At 38.6% G+C, this 18,175-nt stretch overlaps 1 protein-coding gene across 1 annotated transcript; it reads right to left on the minus strand.

Moving 5' to 3' along the window:
- Positions 1-107: 107 nt before the first annotated feature.
- Positions 108-12,486, minus strand: tdrd3 (tudor domain containing 3). Its single transcript, XM_063489400.1, has 14 exons — positions 12,302-12,486; positions 10,338-10,422; positions 8,935-9,000; positions 8,046-8,206; positions 6,736-6,877; positions 6,474-6,545; positions 4,554-4,703; positions 4,090-4,242; positions 3,383-3,560; positions 2,686-2,811; positions 1,331-2,259; positions 965-1,090; positions 667-806; positions 108-351 (listed from the first exon to the last, which is right to left on the minus strand). Exons 1-13 carry the CDS (start codon positions 12,337-12,339, stop codon positions 690-692), a joined length of 2,343 nt encoding a protein of 780 aa, XP_063345470.1. The 5' UTR covers positions 12,340-12,486; the 3' UTR covers positions 108-351; positions 667-689.
- Between the last annotated feature and the right edge of the window lie 5,689 nt (positions 12,487-18,175).

Below are 18,175 nucleotides of genomic sequence, written 5' to 3' on the forward strand. Positions count from 1 at the left end.
CCCCGGAGAAGTTTCTTTTCCAACTCTGCATTAGTTTATTCATCATTAAAATTGAATAATTAAAAGCAAAACGCATTAAAACAGATCTGCTACATACTAATAATAACTGTTTATTCTGAAGCAGCCATTTAACAAATCTTCACAACATGTACAGTAGATATGTCCTTGACAAAATAAACAGGAGCTCATGTCAGTTGATTTTTTTTTTTGTTTTGTGTTTTTTTAATTTTATTTTTGCATGACGTGCGAGCCCTTTTAAAAGTCCTGTATGCCCAAGCCCATCGGGACACTTAAAAATTCAGGAAGCACTCTGGATTGTTGCAGAACGTGGAAGGATGAGGGACACGCACACTGATGGATGAAGGAAAAGAAAACAAAGTTATAATTTGTTTGGTTAACAGATTATGTGATATAACAAACGTTATTGTACTTGGGGAATCTCACAAAATATGTCATGACCACATCTTTTTTGGTCAACGTCAAAATTTACAGTTGTGACTGAAATAAAAGTCTTGAATTTCCCATATCTATTACAAAATTCAAGATTCCCACCACCACAAATAAAAGAAATGAATGGGAAATTCTAATTTATTTTATATACAACACATTCATGGTTTGTGCTTAAACACCAGTGAAAAGAAAATACATGCTTGCTCATTTATTTACCTGCCCGTGTAAATGCAGAAACATCAATCTCGTGCCCTGGGCGGCTGGTAGTACTGCTGCGTGGGTCGCGTGCGTCTAGGCTGGCCGTCTCCCCCGCGGCGAAACTCTAGTGAACTGTCATAGTAACCATCATCTTCCTCCTGCCATTGTACATTTGATATAGTTGTGATGTGTTACTGTGAGTAATCCACCTAGAACTCATTCATATGTTATCACCTTTCCTCACCTCACTTGCTAGCTTTCATTTACTATGAACCAACAAGTTCTGAGTTTGATGGATGTTTCCCTATTTTCTTACCATGACATCAGCATCAAGAGGTTTGATGTTATTCAGGAGGACCTCTTCACAATTTCCATAATCGCTAAATACAACCACAGCCGTGGAGCCAGATGGATGAACGGCATCTATTCTGGCATGGTAGAACTTCACACGCACAACCAGACAGAAAAAAACAGAAATCTCATTACTCTCAAATACAAACCTTTGAAAAACAAATCAAAGGCACTGTCAATACAAAACGAATCCCGCAGATTAATTTTTAGAATTTTAAATAACTTTAACTGTCAAACCAGCGCTCAGTCAAAGAAAAGGAATACACCTTAAATAAAGCAATTTTCAACAATCATCAACTATTGCTGTGTCATACATCTAGGGATGACGTACCTTACTGTCTTCCCAGTAAAGTGCCAGGCACTCATCTCCAGGTTTCCACATGTGTTCAGAAATATGACCCCTTTCTGATCCTCGAGGACCTTGTCCTTTGCCTTGACCTCCCCTTCTTTTAGACCCCAGGTTATTAGCATTGTTTTTCTTTGGGGGCGGCGGCTCCCTGTTCGGTGGACAAGACGAGGTTTGTGGTTTGATCGGCCCAGTTCTTTTGTGTTCTATAATGCCATTTTGGAAATGAGAAGGATCTCCTGTTGGTATATAAGAACTTTGTGATGACCCCACTTCGGAGCCTCCTCCCTTTGAGTTAAAGTTTGCTGGCCCACTATCCCTTTGTCGCTCAGGGTGATCCAAATTTGCCCTCTCCATCTTCCCCTTCCTCCTGCTGTTGTTGAAGTCTTCATTTCTGTCTACACGTTTATTTCCTTTTCCGTTCGCTTCACTTCCTGCCAAATTGCTCAGTTTCGATGTGGGTGCCCCTCTTCTATGAGACGGCGCTGACATATTCCCACCACCATCTCCATTTCTGGACCGTTGGTTGTAAGATCCACTAAACTCCACCTGCTGCTGAAGGTCTTTTGAATGAGTGGAAGCAGACACGAAGGAAGAAGGAAAAATCTGCTCGTCACGCATCTCTTTCTTGTCACTTTGCGATCTATCGGACGTCCCTCGTGACCACCTCTCCTGGCCCTTCCACTGCTGGGCTTGGCCTGACGTTTGGGGGGTTGTACAATTAGAGAGAGGCTCCTGGCCAGGTTTGGGAAAATCAGTGTCCCTGTGAAAGCGAGGCGGTCTGTCATTCCTTTGTTGCCTATGGTCATTATGCGAGGAGAACTTGGTCTGAGGTGCATCTTTGGTGTGATAGTCTGAGTTGTGGAAATTTCCTTTGTTTTCGTGATGTCTCTGTGGAGCCTGGCTCTTTGGCTCTGATAAAAGCAAACAAGAAAAGATCAGATTTATTAAGAAGTATGGCAAAACAATAATGGGAGAAAGAGTGGAAGGAATACTAACAAGTGCTTGGTTGGTATTTCAGACCAGTGCTGATTTCTTGTTGTCTGAAACATGTCTTAGTTTTTCTGACCTCACAACAGCCATCTGTCCCAGTCTAATCAAGGCTCAGTTAGAAATCAGTAGATTCCTCCTAAAGAACTGGCTTCAAAAGGTGCTACAAACATCAGCCATACTTTTTCTTTGAATTGTGTGCTCTCCCAGAGGACCTCCCTTAAGTCATCACTACACAGGAACTGGGTTGGAAGTTGCACACATCTATGTTCTTACATTTTCTCTCTCTCTTTTCCAAAATAATTAAAAAGGAAAAAATACACTATTCCACAGCTTGGAATATAACCCACCATCAATGGAGAAAACACCCATTTTGGATTCCAGAAAGTCAAACAATGTGCTCGGTCCAGATGGTCTTCCTCCTGCTCCCTCTTGATCATCTTCATTTCTGGACCTGCCTCTTCCCTTTCCTCTGCCTGAAGAAAACCCAGGGAAAAAAAACAAAACATTATTTTGACAACGATTAAATCGATCAGTTTGAATGTGTACACTTTTATGTGACTTTATCTGCATTAGCCTGCACGTGAGAACTCAACTGAATTTACTTTTAATGAGTTTGTGTGGTACATTTAAAATAGCTTTAGAGTAAACTGTACCAGTAGCTTGTAATTCAGTGTGATTGGGCAAGTTTCAAGTTAAAACAGGTTGATTTTCACTAATGAAACAGACACAAAGCAATGACTGCACCTAAAACAGAATTTCCATCTAAAACCTTAAGGTGTGCTTGTGAAAATAGCAATAAAGTGTGTGCCTGTAATTTCTGGTAAATGAACTAAAACAAGCAAAAAAAAACAAAAACCCTGCCACAAAGGACCTTTAACTAGGCTGCCGGTGATTTTCATTGCATTTAAAGAACCTCCACATCACTCCTCCAACCTCAATCTGGCTCTGCTTGCTCTGTAGACATATAAATTGTTATGCGGCCAAAGTGGGCAGAAGGTGCATCTGGGGCTGTGTGTGTGTGTATGTGTGTGTTTGTGTGTATACCTCTGGGTTGTGGCTTGTTAGACTCTGCAGCCGCAGGGCCAGGTCTGCTACCAGAAGATCCAGTCAGTAGGCTGTTCAGTGCCACTTCAAGGTTGTTATTATTGTCCATCAGAGCCTGTCGAGCAGCCTCTCTGTTAAAGCCCATCTCCATGATGTGCCTCAGAGCGCGTTCGTCAACCTACCCAACAAATGACAGGAAATATATTTGTTGTATGGAGACCATAGAGGAAGATTACATGCATATGATGATTATAAGTACAATTACGAGGTTATAATTGCAGAAGTTTAGTGTGACAGCACCCAGGAGCTCCCTTTTAAGTTCTGTTTTACCTGTGAGAGCCTGTTTTACGTTCTGTCCTATTAATGTCTTCAACCCAAACCCTTCAGACTAGAGAAACTGGCAGGACACAACAAAAAGCAAGACAAATGGACTGCCACTTGATTGGAAAACCTCACCAGGGCTCCAATCCATTTACATCTCCACAATATTATAACCGATGCCTCACCCAATCTCTGAACCATGAAATAAGACTTCAATCCAGACTAAAGAAACCACAGAAGAACACAGAGCAAGTTTGAGCCTTTAAATTGCTTTGTTACAGTGAATTGGGATTTCAGTAATGTGAGGTAAAGCCATTATTTCAACAACTTTTTTTTGTGGGGGGGGGGGGGGGGGGGGGGGGTTGGATTATAGTTTGTGTTCTCACAAGCTCTCTGTAGTTTCCATCTTGTCTGCTTTCTGTTCTTTCAGCCCGGTCCTCCCGTCTCCTCTGCTGGTAAGACTCTCGGCTCCGGGAGGAGGAGGCAGCATTGGATAAATTGCCGCCTGCATTTCCTCCACCGCCAAATGTGCGGGGGCCCTGACAAGGAAACAACATTAGGATCAATAGAGCTGCAGGGTTGGACAAAGAGAAAAATACAATAAAAGAAACAGAACTCTGCAAATGACAACGTAATTATGACTTTTAATTTGAAGAGTTACACAACTGTCAAAGGCAATTAAGGTTGAGGTGAATGCCAATAAAGAGCGTATATTTTTAAATTGAGGCCAAATTAAGTCACTTGTGCAGGACGTGCAATCGATAAAGCAGCAAATTTTGCCAGCATGGCAAAAACACTGGTCCCGAAAATTAACAACTGAAAAGCTAACAAGTGATAAAGGTTTGGATACCTCTTTGGTCTTGGCCACCTCAGCAATAGCCGCAGTCCGCTGCTTTTCAAACTCGTCGTTCTCGTCAGTGCTTTTGACCACAGTGTGAGTCTGCAGGGTCTTCCTCTGGTCCAGTTCTCGGCTATCCACTTCATCCTTCCTTGCACACTTCTACAGGGAGAACGAGAACAAGGCTGCAGAGATCATCACTCGTGTATGCTTTCTTAAGTACAGAAATTAGTGCGCTTGACAGTTTGCACATTTCATGGACTCAAACTAGAACTCTGATGAATTCATCTGGTGTTTCTCAAACTTGACTGTGAACTGTATTTAATTTCAAAACAATTACCGATGGTGGCTCGGTGCCAATGAGATGGAACTCATCACTTCCTGCAGCTGTTCCTCGACTGCACCAAGTGATGATTTAGTCACATGGGCCAGCAAATGACCGGAGCAATGATATTTACTTTTGACTAGGTTCAGCCACTCTTTGTTTCAATAAACATCAAACCCTGCGACTATTTGTGGGTATCTAACATAACAGGTTGTATTAAAAATGATATTCGTCATAGTAACAAGATTATGTTTATGTGAAAATGATGAAGGCCTGGATTTCTGTCTTGAGTGCGCACTTATTTAGTTATCGCTCACATAATAACTCACCTTCCAGTGAGGACAGTTTACTATTTTTAAGTTCAGTAAAATTCTGTTCTGGTCTGTAGACTAGGAAGGCTAGCCAAAGAAGAGGCACAAAAACAAAAGGATTTGAGAACGACTAGCAGACAACAGGAAATCTATCTGCATTAATATCATTAGGATCATCATGTAAGTAAAACTATTTTGAACTCAGAGCTTGAGGTAAAAAGACAAAAAGTCTACCGTCTAATGCCATGTAAACTAAATTCTTCTGACTGGAAAATGTCTGGTAAAAACACACCACAACTACACTTTTAAAAACATTCCTGCTGTGAAGCATGATGGTAGAAGCTCCGTGCTGTGAGAGCGCCTCTGAGTAGCAGCAACCGGGATAAGTAAAACTGACTCACTGACAGAACATAGATCCAAGCAAAGCGCAAGCACACACATTTGCTTTCCAGCGCCAAATACCTTGGAACAGAGCAATCTAAAGCGACCCAAAGCAGACTTACTCAACACTAAGTCCTGGAATGACCCCGCATTAGAAAATACAGTTACGCGGAAGATCTAGAGGCTGTTAAATAAGTCCCAAATGCCCCCCTGTCATAAAACTTTACAAAGCTTGAGCAAATCTGGAAGGAAAATCCCAAAATCCAAGTGTCAAGCTGATACCAATGCATTCACTTGGAAGCTGTGATCCTAGCCGAGACTCAGACCCAGTCTTTTTTAAAACTTTAAGTATTCTGTGTATAATAATAATCGTTAAAAAAAGAAAAACGTTAGCAAATAAAGCATCTAATTATTAGTGGTTGCCTTGACGATCTGCTTATCATGTTCACAACGCTTAATCTCAGCTGCCCTTTTACATCAATTACTAGAGCTTTTTATTTTAACAAAAATACAACATTTATGCCTCATGTTGCTGGCGGGAGATAACCTGTCACAGGACAGTTTGATTTTTAATTCTGCTTTATTACACACACAGCGATCAAGCGTTTTAAAGATTCATCAAGGCGTAATTGTTCCAAAAGATCAGAGAGAACATTGCCAAGATAGGGACACTCTTGGCGCCAGATCTGTGTTTAGTTCCTTGCATACATTTATGAGGTTACTGCTATTCACTACTGCCTGGCTTCCATTAAATCACTGCTGAAATATCATTTCATATTAATGTTCCTGTCAGTATTAATTTTGTTCAATTTTTATGTTATTCTTTCTGTTTTTTGTTCTTCTTAGAAACATTTTTTTAAAATATAATTTTGGATGTTTTGCTTTTTAAGTGAACTATGAAACGTTCTTCCTCACCTGACCAAATGGCACGAAGGGAGGAGGTCCGCCTTCTGCTCCAATGTTACTCCTGCTGTGTTTGGCCAGACTCTGCAGGATGAAGGATAAAGGTACCCCTTTTTTTTTTTTTTAAATACAAAACTCAGATAAATACAACCTCAGCAACAGCTAATGATGGAGTAGCAGAGGCCTTTATTACACATTTAAAATTATTACTAAAATATGAATTTTATCTTTTTAGCCAGAGTGGCTGAGCAGTCATTAAAATATTGACCCTCACCCTTTGTAGTTCCCACTTCTCCACCATGTGATCGACCTCTCCTCCAAGGACAGAGATTTTTGAATCGTCAAGCAGTAAAAGACCATTTTTAACCTGGACTGTACCAAGAAGCTTCACCTTTGTTCCTGGTGGGGTGTTAAAACTGAAAAACAAAATAAAAAAAAATAATAATGAATACATAATATTAAGACTGAAACAGTATGAACGATATATTTCTATATATTTCTTTTTAAAAAGCTATTACATTTTAAATATATTTGTGGGTTTAACGCACTATAACTGCATATACCAAGCCTCACACCCTATTTCGTTACCCATGCCACTTTATAAATGACATGGAGCATTGCCAGCAGATGGGTGGCAAGGCTAGGAGAGACTATTAATAATCCCAGCTGCTCACCCATCCTCATGGTAAATTAAAAGCCCCTCTATCTCATCAGGCCTGATAAGGCCTCTGCCTCTCTCATTAGGAAAGCACAGGGACTTAGAGGGATTTCCAGCTACTGATGCCGGATGCCAAAGCAACAATTAGGGATTTCACTCCAAACCTCTGGGATAGATGCTTCTGCTGCTATCATGATAGAAGTTCACATGATAGCAGCAAATACAGGAATAAGACTGCAGTCATCCTTGATTCAATCACATACAAACGCACTATTCACCCTCAGTGTCGCTACTTAATTGTCATCTCTCTGTACTACATCACTGTCTCGCACACTGAACAGTCCTGTAATCCAGCTCATCCTTCTTTGCCTCTCACTTATGGCCTCACGCACACTAAAGCGGACACTTTCATAAGAAACACTAACCGGCGCTGTTGCTAGCCAGTGTGTGTGTGCCGCTCATAAAGGGGGGATTTGTTCTGTTCTCTCCTCTCTTCCCATCAGGAAGTCAAGGCCCACATTCTGGCCACTCCACCTGTACAGACTGGCTAGTCACCATGGCAGCAGTCACCAAGGCCACGGTAGCTTGGATGGAGATGTAATTAAGGCTAAAAATTGTTAGATCAGCTGCCACGGCGAGGAAATTGCAGATAAAGGGAAAATTCAGACATGTGGTGGGGTGAGAATGTTGACAGGGAGGTGAAGGAGCAGGGTGTGTGCAGAATGTGTTTGGAAAATATGAGAAACCAGCTGAATGCCCCCGATTTGCATCTATGCAGCTAACAGAAAGGCAGCTTTTACATTATCCATTTTTAAATATGAGACAAATAAAAAAAATTAGGACTTTTTTAACCATTTATACCGCTTTCCCAGATATTTACATTACACTACAGCCTGTTATTTTTAAATGCAACAAAACTGTAATACCTGATCTTAGACAGATGTTTGAACTCCAGTCCAACACAGGTGGTGTGCCCATCTGTCATTTGCAGGCGCAGCATTCGCGGCGCGCCCTGGGACTCCTCGTGGTCTTTAGGAGCTGAGATGTTTCTCACCTTCTGCACCTGGAGGACACATGGACCCTCCAACTGGCCATGTGCGAAAGACATAAAAAAATAAATAAATAAAAAAGAGGTGGCTTGAAAGGCAAATCTGCATGTGCGGAGGAGGATTACAGCGAAATACTGAAAAACCCTCTAGGAGTTTTCAGTATGTAATGAGGATTACTCCAATTTTTAAGGCAAAAAAAAATAAAAAAAACAATACCTCTTTCCCTGTGGCATACTTAAGTCAGCACAGGTTTATTTATTCCTCAAAATAGCCTCAAGGCTTACATTTAGAGCTACAGCGACCACTGTTGTTGAACGCTTTTGTAAGGACTCTTCGCACAAAGTTTGATTTCTACACCTGGGAAAAGATATGTGTAAATCCTATCTACATTCAATACTACATACAAAAAGTGTATAGTGCAATACAGCGCAATTTATGCATTATATGTACAAGGCAGAGTGCATTACCAGGGTATAATGGGGTGTATCATATTCGGAGTCTGAAGGGAAGAGGAGGTAAATGCACATAAAATTACATGTTTTGATATTTGGGGTTTTTTCCCCCTCCATTTGCTCGATTTTACTTTCATGGGCAAAGAAGTGGTTTCTTGACCTACATTTGTTAGTGTGCTAGGGACATCTAGTGGCAATAATGAAAACTGCAGTTCTAAAGTTTCCTTTCAACAGTGGCTGCAGCTCATCATTTATAATTGAGTTTCATAAATTAAGCACTGACATAGAGTTGTAGCAATATGTATGCCACTCACCTTCTCAGTTCTTCCACTGTTGATATCAGATGGTAGATATTTTCGCCCAACAGTTCTAAGATCAGTCTGCGAAACAAAAGCTGCTTTATTAGAATATATATAATAATCATATATTCATATAATGAAACAATGCACATTTGAAACAAAAACAACAAAACACATTTTTAACTATTCAATCAGATGTAATCTCACTTTTTGTAATCTCACTCCACATGGTGGAGAGAGTGCAACTGTTCACCTGTGCACTATTGCAGTAAAACAGTAAAACCAGTATATGCGCCAATGCATGGAGTAATTTTGATATACAAGAATTAGGATTGGAGCTCATTGCTTTTTAAATCCAATCACCACTTTATTTAACCTAGATTTTTAACAGAATTGTATTTTTTAAAGAGGATTTTATTTTTCCTCCAAGCCGTAAGAGATCAACATTAAAACTACAAATGTGTCTGCCTCCCAAACCAATTTTACAGTCCCTTTTTACCGCAGAAAACAATATGTCTGAACAAAATAAGCGCTCCAGGTAAAACCAAAAAAAGCAGCCAGAGTAGCAAAATATCTCTCTAATTAAGATACAATTAAATGCACCGTTTTGCTAGCAAATCATCAGTGGCTCCAATTTATTTTTATACCTAGTCTGACAATGTTAATAACTTTAAGCCCCTACAAGTACCACTCTAAATTTACTACAAACTGATTAAACCAGGTATGCAGTAATATCTAAAAGTACAGTGTGAGACCTTTCAGCAGCACTCCATGCTAAACCTTAAAGGTCAGTGTTTCTGCAGTAAATGCACTGACTGCGCGTTCTCGACTCGTCCGCTACTGCAGGTCAGGTCTGTAGCATCTTTGTCATTCTAGGAGAAGAACCCTATATGAATGTTTATGGTTCCTCTTTAAACATTTTCATTTTGTTTAGCTGCTTATCAAATGAAAGAAGCCTTTAATTCTTTTTTTTAAATACACAATTATAATTAACAGATAATTCAAATACCCACATTCATTCCATACTATTAAAATGAATAGATTCCTGGTTTCATGATGATTGATGATATAATTTGAGGGCAGTCATTGAGTGATCGAAGAAGGAAAAGGATGAGTTATTTCTGGCTCAGAAAGGTGCCTTTTAGGGATGAATAGAATAGCATGAGTGAATGGTTCTGCATAGAGTAACTACAACAAGTTTACTTAGATTCACTTGTTTGGCAGATATTTATGCATGTTTCTGTTATTATGTTTGATAAACTAGTAGTATCTAACAAAAACTAGTAGTGTCTAACCAAACTGGTTAAAAAAAATACCAACTTTTAGTACAATGATGGTGATTCTCCTTAAACTCTAAAAGTCAAGTCAAGGTGTTACACGGTAAAAACATTCTGTATATGTGTTTGTGTTGCACTTACATCAAGTGCAATACGAATTATGTCACTGTGTGTTATTTTCTCAGCGGATCCTTTCAGTTCTGCTATGCCTTCATCACTGAGGTACCTGCAAGATGAAAAACAAGGCAGAGAATACAAGTGAAGCTGGGAAAGGCTTCAGACAGTCTCATCTCAACATGTTTAAACAGACTGTTATTACCGTCAACTAAAACTTATCTAAAAACGGAGACAAATACTTGACTGAAAAAATAAAAACTGCATTTTAGCAGACATTTTTCTCTTAAAAAAGACTGATATTAAAAATAAAATGCAAATGGTAACGTCTTTGGTTTTAATCTTTTGTTTTTTAGTTTGGTCAAATTTACAACACACATGTGAAGGTACTGCTGTATTTATTTATTTACTGTGATGTCAAGCGCCTCCATAAATTGTTGTGTGTTTGTATGGTAATACTTATTCTAAATGTCATACATATTATGATCAATAAATAATCTCCTTTGAGGGTGAGTCAGGATGGGAACCCCAGTTAAAACTCTGCCAAATCAAAAATGTGGAGATATGTTGCAGGTCACAGTTATATTTTTGTATTTTCTCATTTGTTTTTATTTTTATTTAATTTTTACTTTTTTGTTTTTAACTAAGTTTAGTTTCAGTTACTTCCCATAGTGCATTTTCTTGTTTCATTTTAGTTTGTGTTGTCTGCAAATGTTTGGCTTTAGATATGTTTTTATCAGTTTCAGTGTTCCATAAGTTTGTTATTGTATGGACGGCATATGTCAGAGGCGAGGTTTAGGAAAATCAGTACAGGTATTACTACTAAAAACAGAACTTTTTGAAAAGTTGGCTGTATTTTTATTTATTTTAATTTTGCAAGTTCTCAAATGATTTCAGTTAGTTTCATTTTTAAGTCTTTCTTTAAATCTTTATTTTACATAACTAAATTGGGGGTTTTTGCATCTAGTTTTAGTTTAGTAAACTATAATCACGTTAGTGCTGACCCCTTGTGACAAGGGAGCAGCTCAAAGTAATTTTACTGTAAGATATAAACAATACACAAACTAAACAACTCTACTCAAACAGCAAAACATGACAAGTCAAATTAACTCTCCCATCTAATCAACACAATGCAATTACAATTCTACTCTATTACAGTTAATTCATAGTTCAATATCACAGAAGTTTATAAACTGCTTGCTTCAAGACTGTTTTACAATTGACGCAGTTTAGTTACAGCAATAAACTGATTCAGGTAACGAACTCACCTCCTTCCCAAAACTAAACTGAATATATGGGAAGAAACATCAAAAGAAATCTGCTTTGTTTTTATCATGTAGAGTTACGTTCACAGGCTCTTTGATCTGATCAGATGGTGTGCATGACAACAAACGTAAACAACCTCGGGACCACTTTTAAATGAGTTTATCTGTACATTATGGACAGAGCAGTTATTATTCATCTCTGTTAAATACATATAAGACTCTAGAAGGAATAACAATTAAGTAAGAGCAAAACCTGAAGCAGTAAGTGTTTAGAAGCTGCATGTGGGTGAATGCTAGCACTCATGTCTAGCTGCTGCAAACTGCTGCTGGGATGTTCTGAGTTTTAAAAGCACTGCATGTTTTAACTATATTAACTTTAATAAGAGCCTCAGATTTATTTGATTGGCCCTGCATATGACGTTATCACTATGTTTGTTCATGCAAAATGCAGCGCCACACTACGCTGTAATAATTGCATGCTAAGTGTGTATTGCATAGCTAGCGTCATTTATCTGGCTAGTTTGCTAGCCAGCCTCCAGCACAACTAATTACGTTGCAAAAACACACAGAAATCCAAAGTGTTCAGGTAAACTTTGTACTTTAATTTTAATTTATAAGTACGCTAAATAGTGTTTTTAGAAAACATCAAAGAGTAGTAGTAGTGGTAGTGGTAGTTGTATTAGTAGTACTAGCTAGCTCTTTGAAATTAGCTCACATGCTACCTACCAGCCCTCTTTGGTCAGGGAATCTGTCAAATCGGTCATTGTGCTTCCAAACTGCTGATGGAGCAATAAGGACACCAAAAGTTTTAAAGTGGGTTCACTGGAATAACAGCTATCTCGTCCTGTAATTCATATTCTGCTCCAGACAAAGCTCGCTAATATCAGTACTGACCGACTCTACGGTACATACGTCACACAATGACACTGTACAAGTACGGAGTGCCGCGAGGGTCCAAATAGCGTTTATATATTTTTTTTCATATGATAAAGCAAAATTTACTTGTCATTCAGTTTAAAGGACATCCGTTTCTTATAGATAATTTAAAGTATTTTTAAAAGAAGTATGACAAACAATATAGACTCTAAGATATGGGAATTTGCATATTAACGATCAAGGAACTGACCTCCCAGCCCATTGTTCCTTCAGTGGTGCTAGTTTCAGTCATTATGCAAATATACTGTTTATAAGGCTGGGGAAACCTGCAGTTAGATGAGACTGAAGAGGTCACTTGGATGAGTGATGAAACGTTTCTCCCACTGAAAACGCTATGAACAGAATCAACTTTAGGGGAATATAGACTCTGCGTCACCTTATTAGGTACACCTGTTCAGTTGCCCGCTGTAGCAGATATCTTATTCAGCAGCGATGCATTTAGGTACGTAGACACGGTTAAGATAATCTCCTGACGTTTAAACTGAGCATCAGAATATTAAAGTGACTTTGGCGCCAGCAAATAATAATAATAAAAAAAAACTAAATAAAATAGAAACTAACCAGTGAGCAGCAGTTCTTTTGGTAAATACGTTTTGTTGATGCCAGAGGTCAGAGGACAATGACTAGACAGCTTTAAGCTGAAACATTAATTAAAATAACCACTCATTACAAGACTTATGCAGAAGAGGACCCCTCACTCCGTAACACATCACTCCTGTCAGCTAAGAACAGTAAACTGAGGCTACAGTTCACACAGGCTTACCAAAACTGAAGAAACACCAGAAAATTAGAAGAAAAATAAACGTTGCTTGGTCTGATGAGTCTTGATTTTTGTCTGTGAGAAGGTTCTTAGTCATTCAGGTCATAGTAATCTAAGGAAAGAAAAGCATTTGGAGTTCTTTAAGTTTCTTGTAGACGTTTCACCTCTCATCCGAGAGGTGTAACATTTTGGACATTCATATTTTGGACAGAGAAGATAGTTTGAAAGAGGAGTGAAAGAAGCCATCTATGTCCACTGTGAACGACCATCTTTGAACAGAGGGCGTGGCTTACGACACCAATTGTCTGCCACCTATAATCCAGTTTTGAGATCCCTTCTCAGATGCCTTAATGCCCACTCACATCTTAGGTCATTTGATCTCAGTAAGTCACATGATAGGGTGGGGCAAGGTCTCACAGTGGGTTCACCTGAAACCTTGGCTGATAGTGACCCATTATAACACCCATTATGACACCACATCCTACCTGAGTGTTGTTGCCTATCATGTCCATCCCTTTACTACCACAATGTACACATCTTACTCTAGCAATGTATAATTAATGAAGTGGCCAGTAAGCGTATGCAGATATAAATGTAATTTTAAATATGACTTTATATTCAATAATTTTGGGGTTGGTGAACACAACCGTGGGAGAAGGAATAGGTGGAGTTGCTTACACCGTTCCTGGACAGTGCTGAGTTAACTGTGTGTGTATGTGTGTCCACATGTGCGCATGTGTTTGTGTAGGTGAAATAAGTCTATTTCACATGTGGAGCTTTGATGATTGTTTCTATACAGTACTTCAAATTATTGTCTTTTGTTTCTATACCAAAGCTAGTATTTTGCACTCAGACTTTGCAGGTCGGACAGCAGAATTTGTCTGCAGAGCAGTCAAATGTGGGATAGTTGAATTCTATACTTTTATAGAAATGTTACTTATCTAGGAAGCCATTTTAACCACTGTTAGTGTGTCCACTAAAAGTGTCTTGGTCTAAACTTTACACACCTAAAACCTTAACATGACAAATTACAAAAAACCACCCATTGCCAGACCTGGCATCAGTAACAAATTCACATTGCACATTGGAAGATGCTGTAGCTTATATCTCCTTAATATACAGACATGTCATCCCAGAAATGATGGGTTGGCTTGAACACTGTCTCAGGAAGTTCTGTTTATGTTGTTTTTGTTGTTTTGACTTTTTTTTATCCAGTTGTTGTTCAGAATAAGGGAACAACTGGGTTTACTGACACAAAATGATCTTTCTCCTTTTTTCTACAAACCTCAGAGTAATACTGGAGTCACACAGCAAGCATGCATCAGCTGTTCCTGGATGCAGCCGACTACTGCTGTTACAGGTTTGATGAAAGGGATTCAGACTCAGCCATATACTAAACAACCATGCAGTAAAACCACATGATGAAGAAAAGTGGCCTCTTCATAAGGCCTATGATGTTCAAGCTGTGGGCAGTACTTTGTGGGAATATTAATAAGGTCTCAGTGGGTCCGATATGACATTTTGTAAGAAATAAGATACGATGTGGCAGCAAAATTAGTTTGAACAGGAAGGATCATCTCCAGCAGATTTCTTACATTAAATTAATTGGTACAGCATTACACGTTTTTGGAATTTTTATGTCTGAAAATAAAAATCATGTATTATCTAAATAAGTGCAGACCATTTAAAAATATTTTTAAAGATGACATTTGATACTAAATCATCCCACACCCCATTGATCAGAAAATGATTTTAATTACTAATAATTATTGCTTTTTCTTATACTTTTTAAGATAGGAATGATATGTAAGTCCTTCATTAATAATCTTCAGGCTATAGAGAAGAATGAATGTCAAGAAAATAGTCTGTATTGTAAAATTACCTAACAGATAAATTACTTACATTAGTTTGTGTTAGATTCGTTGGCTGCACATCCATAATGTCAATCTCCCATTCCACCACATCCCAAAGATGCTCTACTGGACTGAGATCTGATGACTGCGAAGGCCATTTGCCTGCCATGTGATTGGCTGATCCACAGCCACTTTATTAAGTTCACCCAATCGGTTCAATGACTTGCAGTAACGAGTCACTGAATCAGTTGGGTGTTGAGTGTTGAACGTAGAACAGCTTTATTTTTTGAGCAGTAAGGGTATTCTATATCATTTAAGTGGTGCTCGACCTTTAACTTGTTCATGCTTTATCCTTTTCTGCTTAAGGCTCAGGTGAAACCTCTACTCTTTTTCAGCAATTTGAGGCATGATCTCATTGGGCTAAATTGTCTAAAAGTCCAGTAAACAAAGCAAAGGGGGGGAAAAAAACACATACATGTGTATTTTGGATGTTGCTTCCCTGACTACTCTGAAATAAAACATGTTATGGAAAAAATCTTAAAATCACTGATGCATAGTTATTATAAATTTCCAGGATAAACAAAATCACTTAGGGAGCTTTGCAAGAAGAATTTGCCTGAATAGCTCGGTGGACACATAATGTGCAGGCTTAAACCTAATTTATTTTTCAGGCACAGTGACACTCTCTGTAGACATGGAAAATGTGGGTGTTTCTGAATGCTGATATCCATTTGTTTTCTTGTGTATTTAAACTACTGTATAGCATTTGTTAATTAACAAACGGCAAAAAGACTTATGGAAACCACCACCACTTTGCATGGTTCGATTATCTCTGAAACCTAGGGCCAGTGATGCCATCTAATTGAAACCACAAGATGGCAGTATATGCACACTGAAAAGTTAAAGAACGGCCAACTCTCCGCGTAGAAGTTGTAACAACATTTAAAGCTGTTTTCACTGTGAAACATAGAAATGGACTGCTCTACTAACAAAGCTTCATGGTGAGGATAAATTTACCCTTATTAGGTCTGAGCCCCTGTGTCATTGTGATAGTTGTGAAGTTCTCAAATTCTATACAAAACCGGGCAGTATTTAGCACTGGTTCTTTGCATCCCTATAACCTCTGACTTTGATATAAGATTTAATTTGTGTCAATTGTCATTCTTTGTTGAAAATATCTTAAACATTTACAAATATAAATATATTTCTACCTAAATCACCTTTTTACTGATAATCCTTGAAGCTGTTTATCACAATCAGACGTGTTAATATGAACTCTACCTTAAAAAAAAAGCAAATACAAGAAAAAGCAATGTCAATGCAGAATTGAAATGCTCACACTATTAAAGTATGTAATTCAATCAAAAAGCACAAAAAAACAAACCCATTTAGTTGGATTTTCTGTGTGTGGTATGATGATTTAAACAGATCAGCTGTGTTATCAGTACAAGGAAAATTCAAAATTTATATTATTTGGCATTTGGGGCTTTTGATTGTATAGCCCTGTGGCTATTCTTTGACCAACTTGGAAGACTCGATCTCTCATTGTCTGAGAGGATTAGCGAGGCATAATGCCACAAGGCTTGTGTTTGGCTAGATGAAGAGTGTTAACACATTGCTGGCAGTCATGCAGACAGCCCTCCAGGGATTGAAGGAATAAAGGTCTTTCAAGATAACAAGATTTCAAGAGCTTGAATTCAAAGAAGGTCCAATTTAATTTCATAGCTGAAGGTTTCATTTAATGGTGACGTCTGACTCCACGTTTAGCCTTGGAAAAACAAAAAACAAAAAAATTTCTGAAAATTATAATGTGCATACCAAATATGTTTCTTCCAAATCACATGCCGGTGTATCTCTCGATTTATGCGATCTACCTATGAGTGTGAATTTGGTCCGGCACACTGCATGATTGCAGACTAACAAAATAATAATTAGAGCATAATTGTACTGAATCACTGCTCAAGTTGGCGAAGACTGATGCTTGAAATATAAAGGCTGAGCTGTACTGTATCTTTGTGTTCTTATTTTTCAGATTTTGATGTCCATGAGACATGCTCTCTGAGAACAACATCAATCAAACTGCAACAGTCAGGAGGTTAAGCCTGTCTAATTGTCATGTGACTCCACTTCTATGGATTTGCAAAGGATGAGCATGGTCCTAGCAGTCTGGAAGCAGGAACACAGACAGAGGGAAAGGTTAATACCACTTGTGGCTTTTTATCCTATTGCCATCATTTGGTTATGTAACACAATTGTCCTCAAGGGTAAGAGTTCCACATGCATAACTACTGAATAACAACATGAAGTATACAGCAGTTTACAGTTGGCATCCACCAGGAGCAATCTTTAATATCCTGCAGTTTACTGTCAATAGTCTGAACTATTAATGTTTTCTATAATTTATGAGTTTCACTAACAGGGGGCACAAAAAAGCTTTAAGGCTTCATGTTGAGGAACTCTCCCTGATACTATATGTGTTCAGGGATCAAACTGTAGGTTTGAGGAGAGCACATGAGAAGCGTGCAAAAGTTTCTGGTAGTTGCATCACGTTACCGTGCTGCTGTTTGCGTCATACAAGATGTTTGGAATTGAACAGTGGGTTTAGCTTGCTTTTACAGTGGAAAACAAAGTGACAAACAAGCAACAATATAAAATACCCTCATTTTACTGTGATCGTCAACTTCTGACTGAACTTTATTCCATGATCGATAAACAATTTCTTGGATCCCGGAAATGCTACATCATAGGATGTGGAAAAATGTGGACGATTATTACTTTTTTTATTGCTAATGTTTTCCTTAGCTATGAGGGTTCGCCACAGGAACTCCATCAGCTCTGCCTGCATACTACCATGTCTCTAACATCCTCCTCTGTCACACCAAATCTCAGCATGTTATCTTTTACTACATCCATGAATCTTCTCTTTGGTCTTTTCCTCCTGCCTCGCAGCTCCAGCATCATTTGTCCAGTGCATCCAGTATCCCTTCTCTGCAAGTCTAAACCATCTCAGCCTTTCCTCTCTGTCTCCAAAGCACTCAACCTGAGATGTCC

The sequence above is a fragment of the Pelmatolapia mariae genome, linkage group LG1 (genome assembly GCF_036321145.2).
Source record: "Pelmatolapia mariae isolate MD_Pm_ZW linkage group LG1, Pm_UMD_F_2, whole genome shotgun sequence".
Classification (NCBI taxonomy): domain Eukaryota; kingdom Metazoa; phylum Chordata; class Actinopteri; order Cichliformes; family Cichlidae; genus Pelmatolapia; species Pelmatolapia mariae.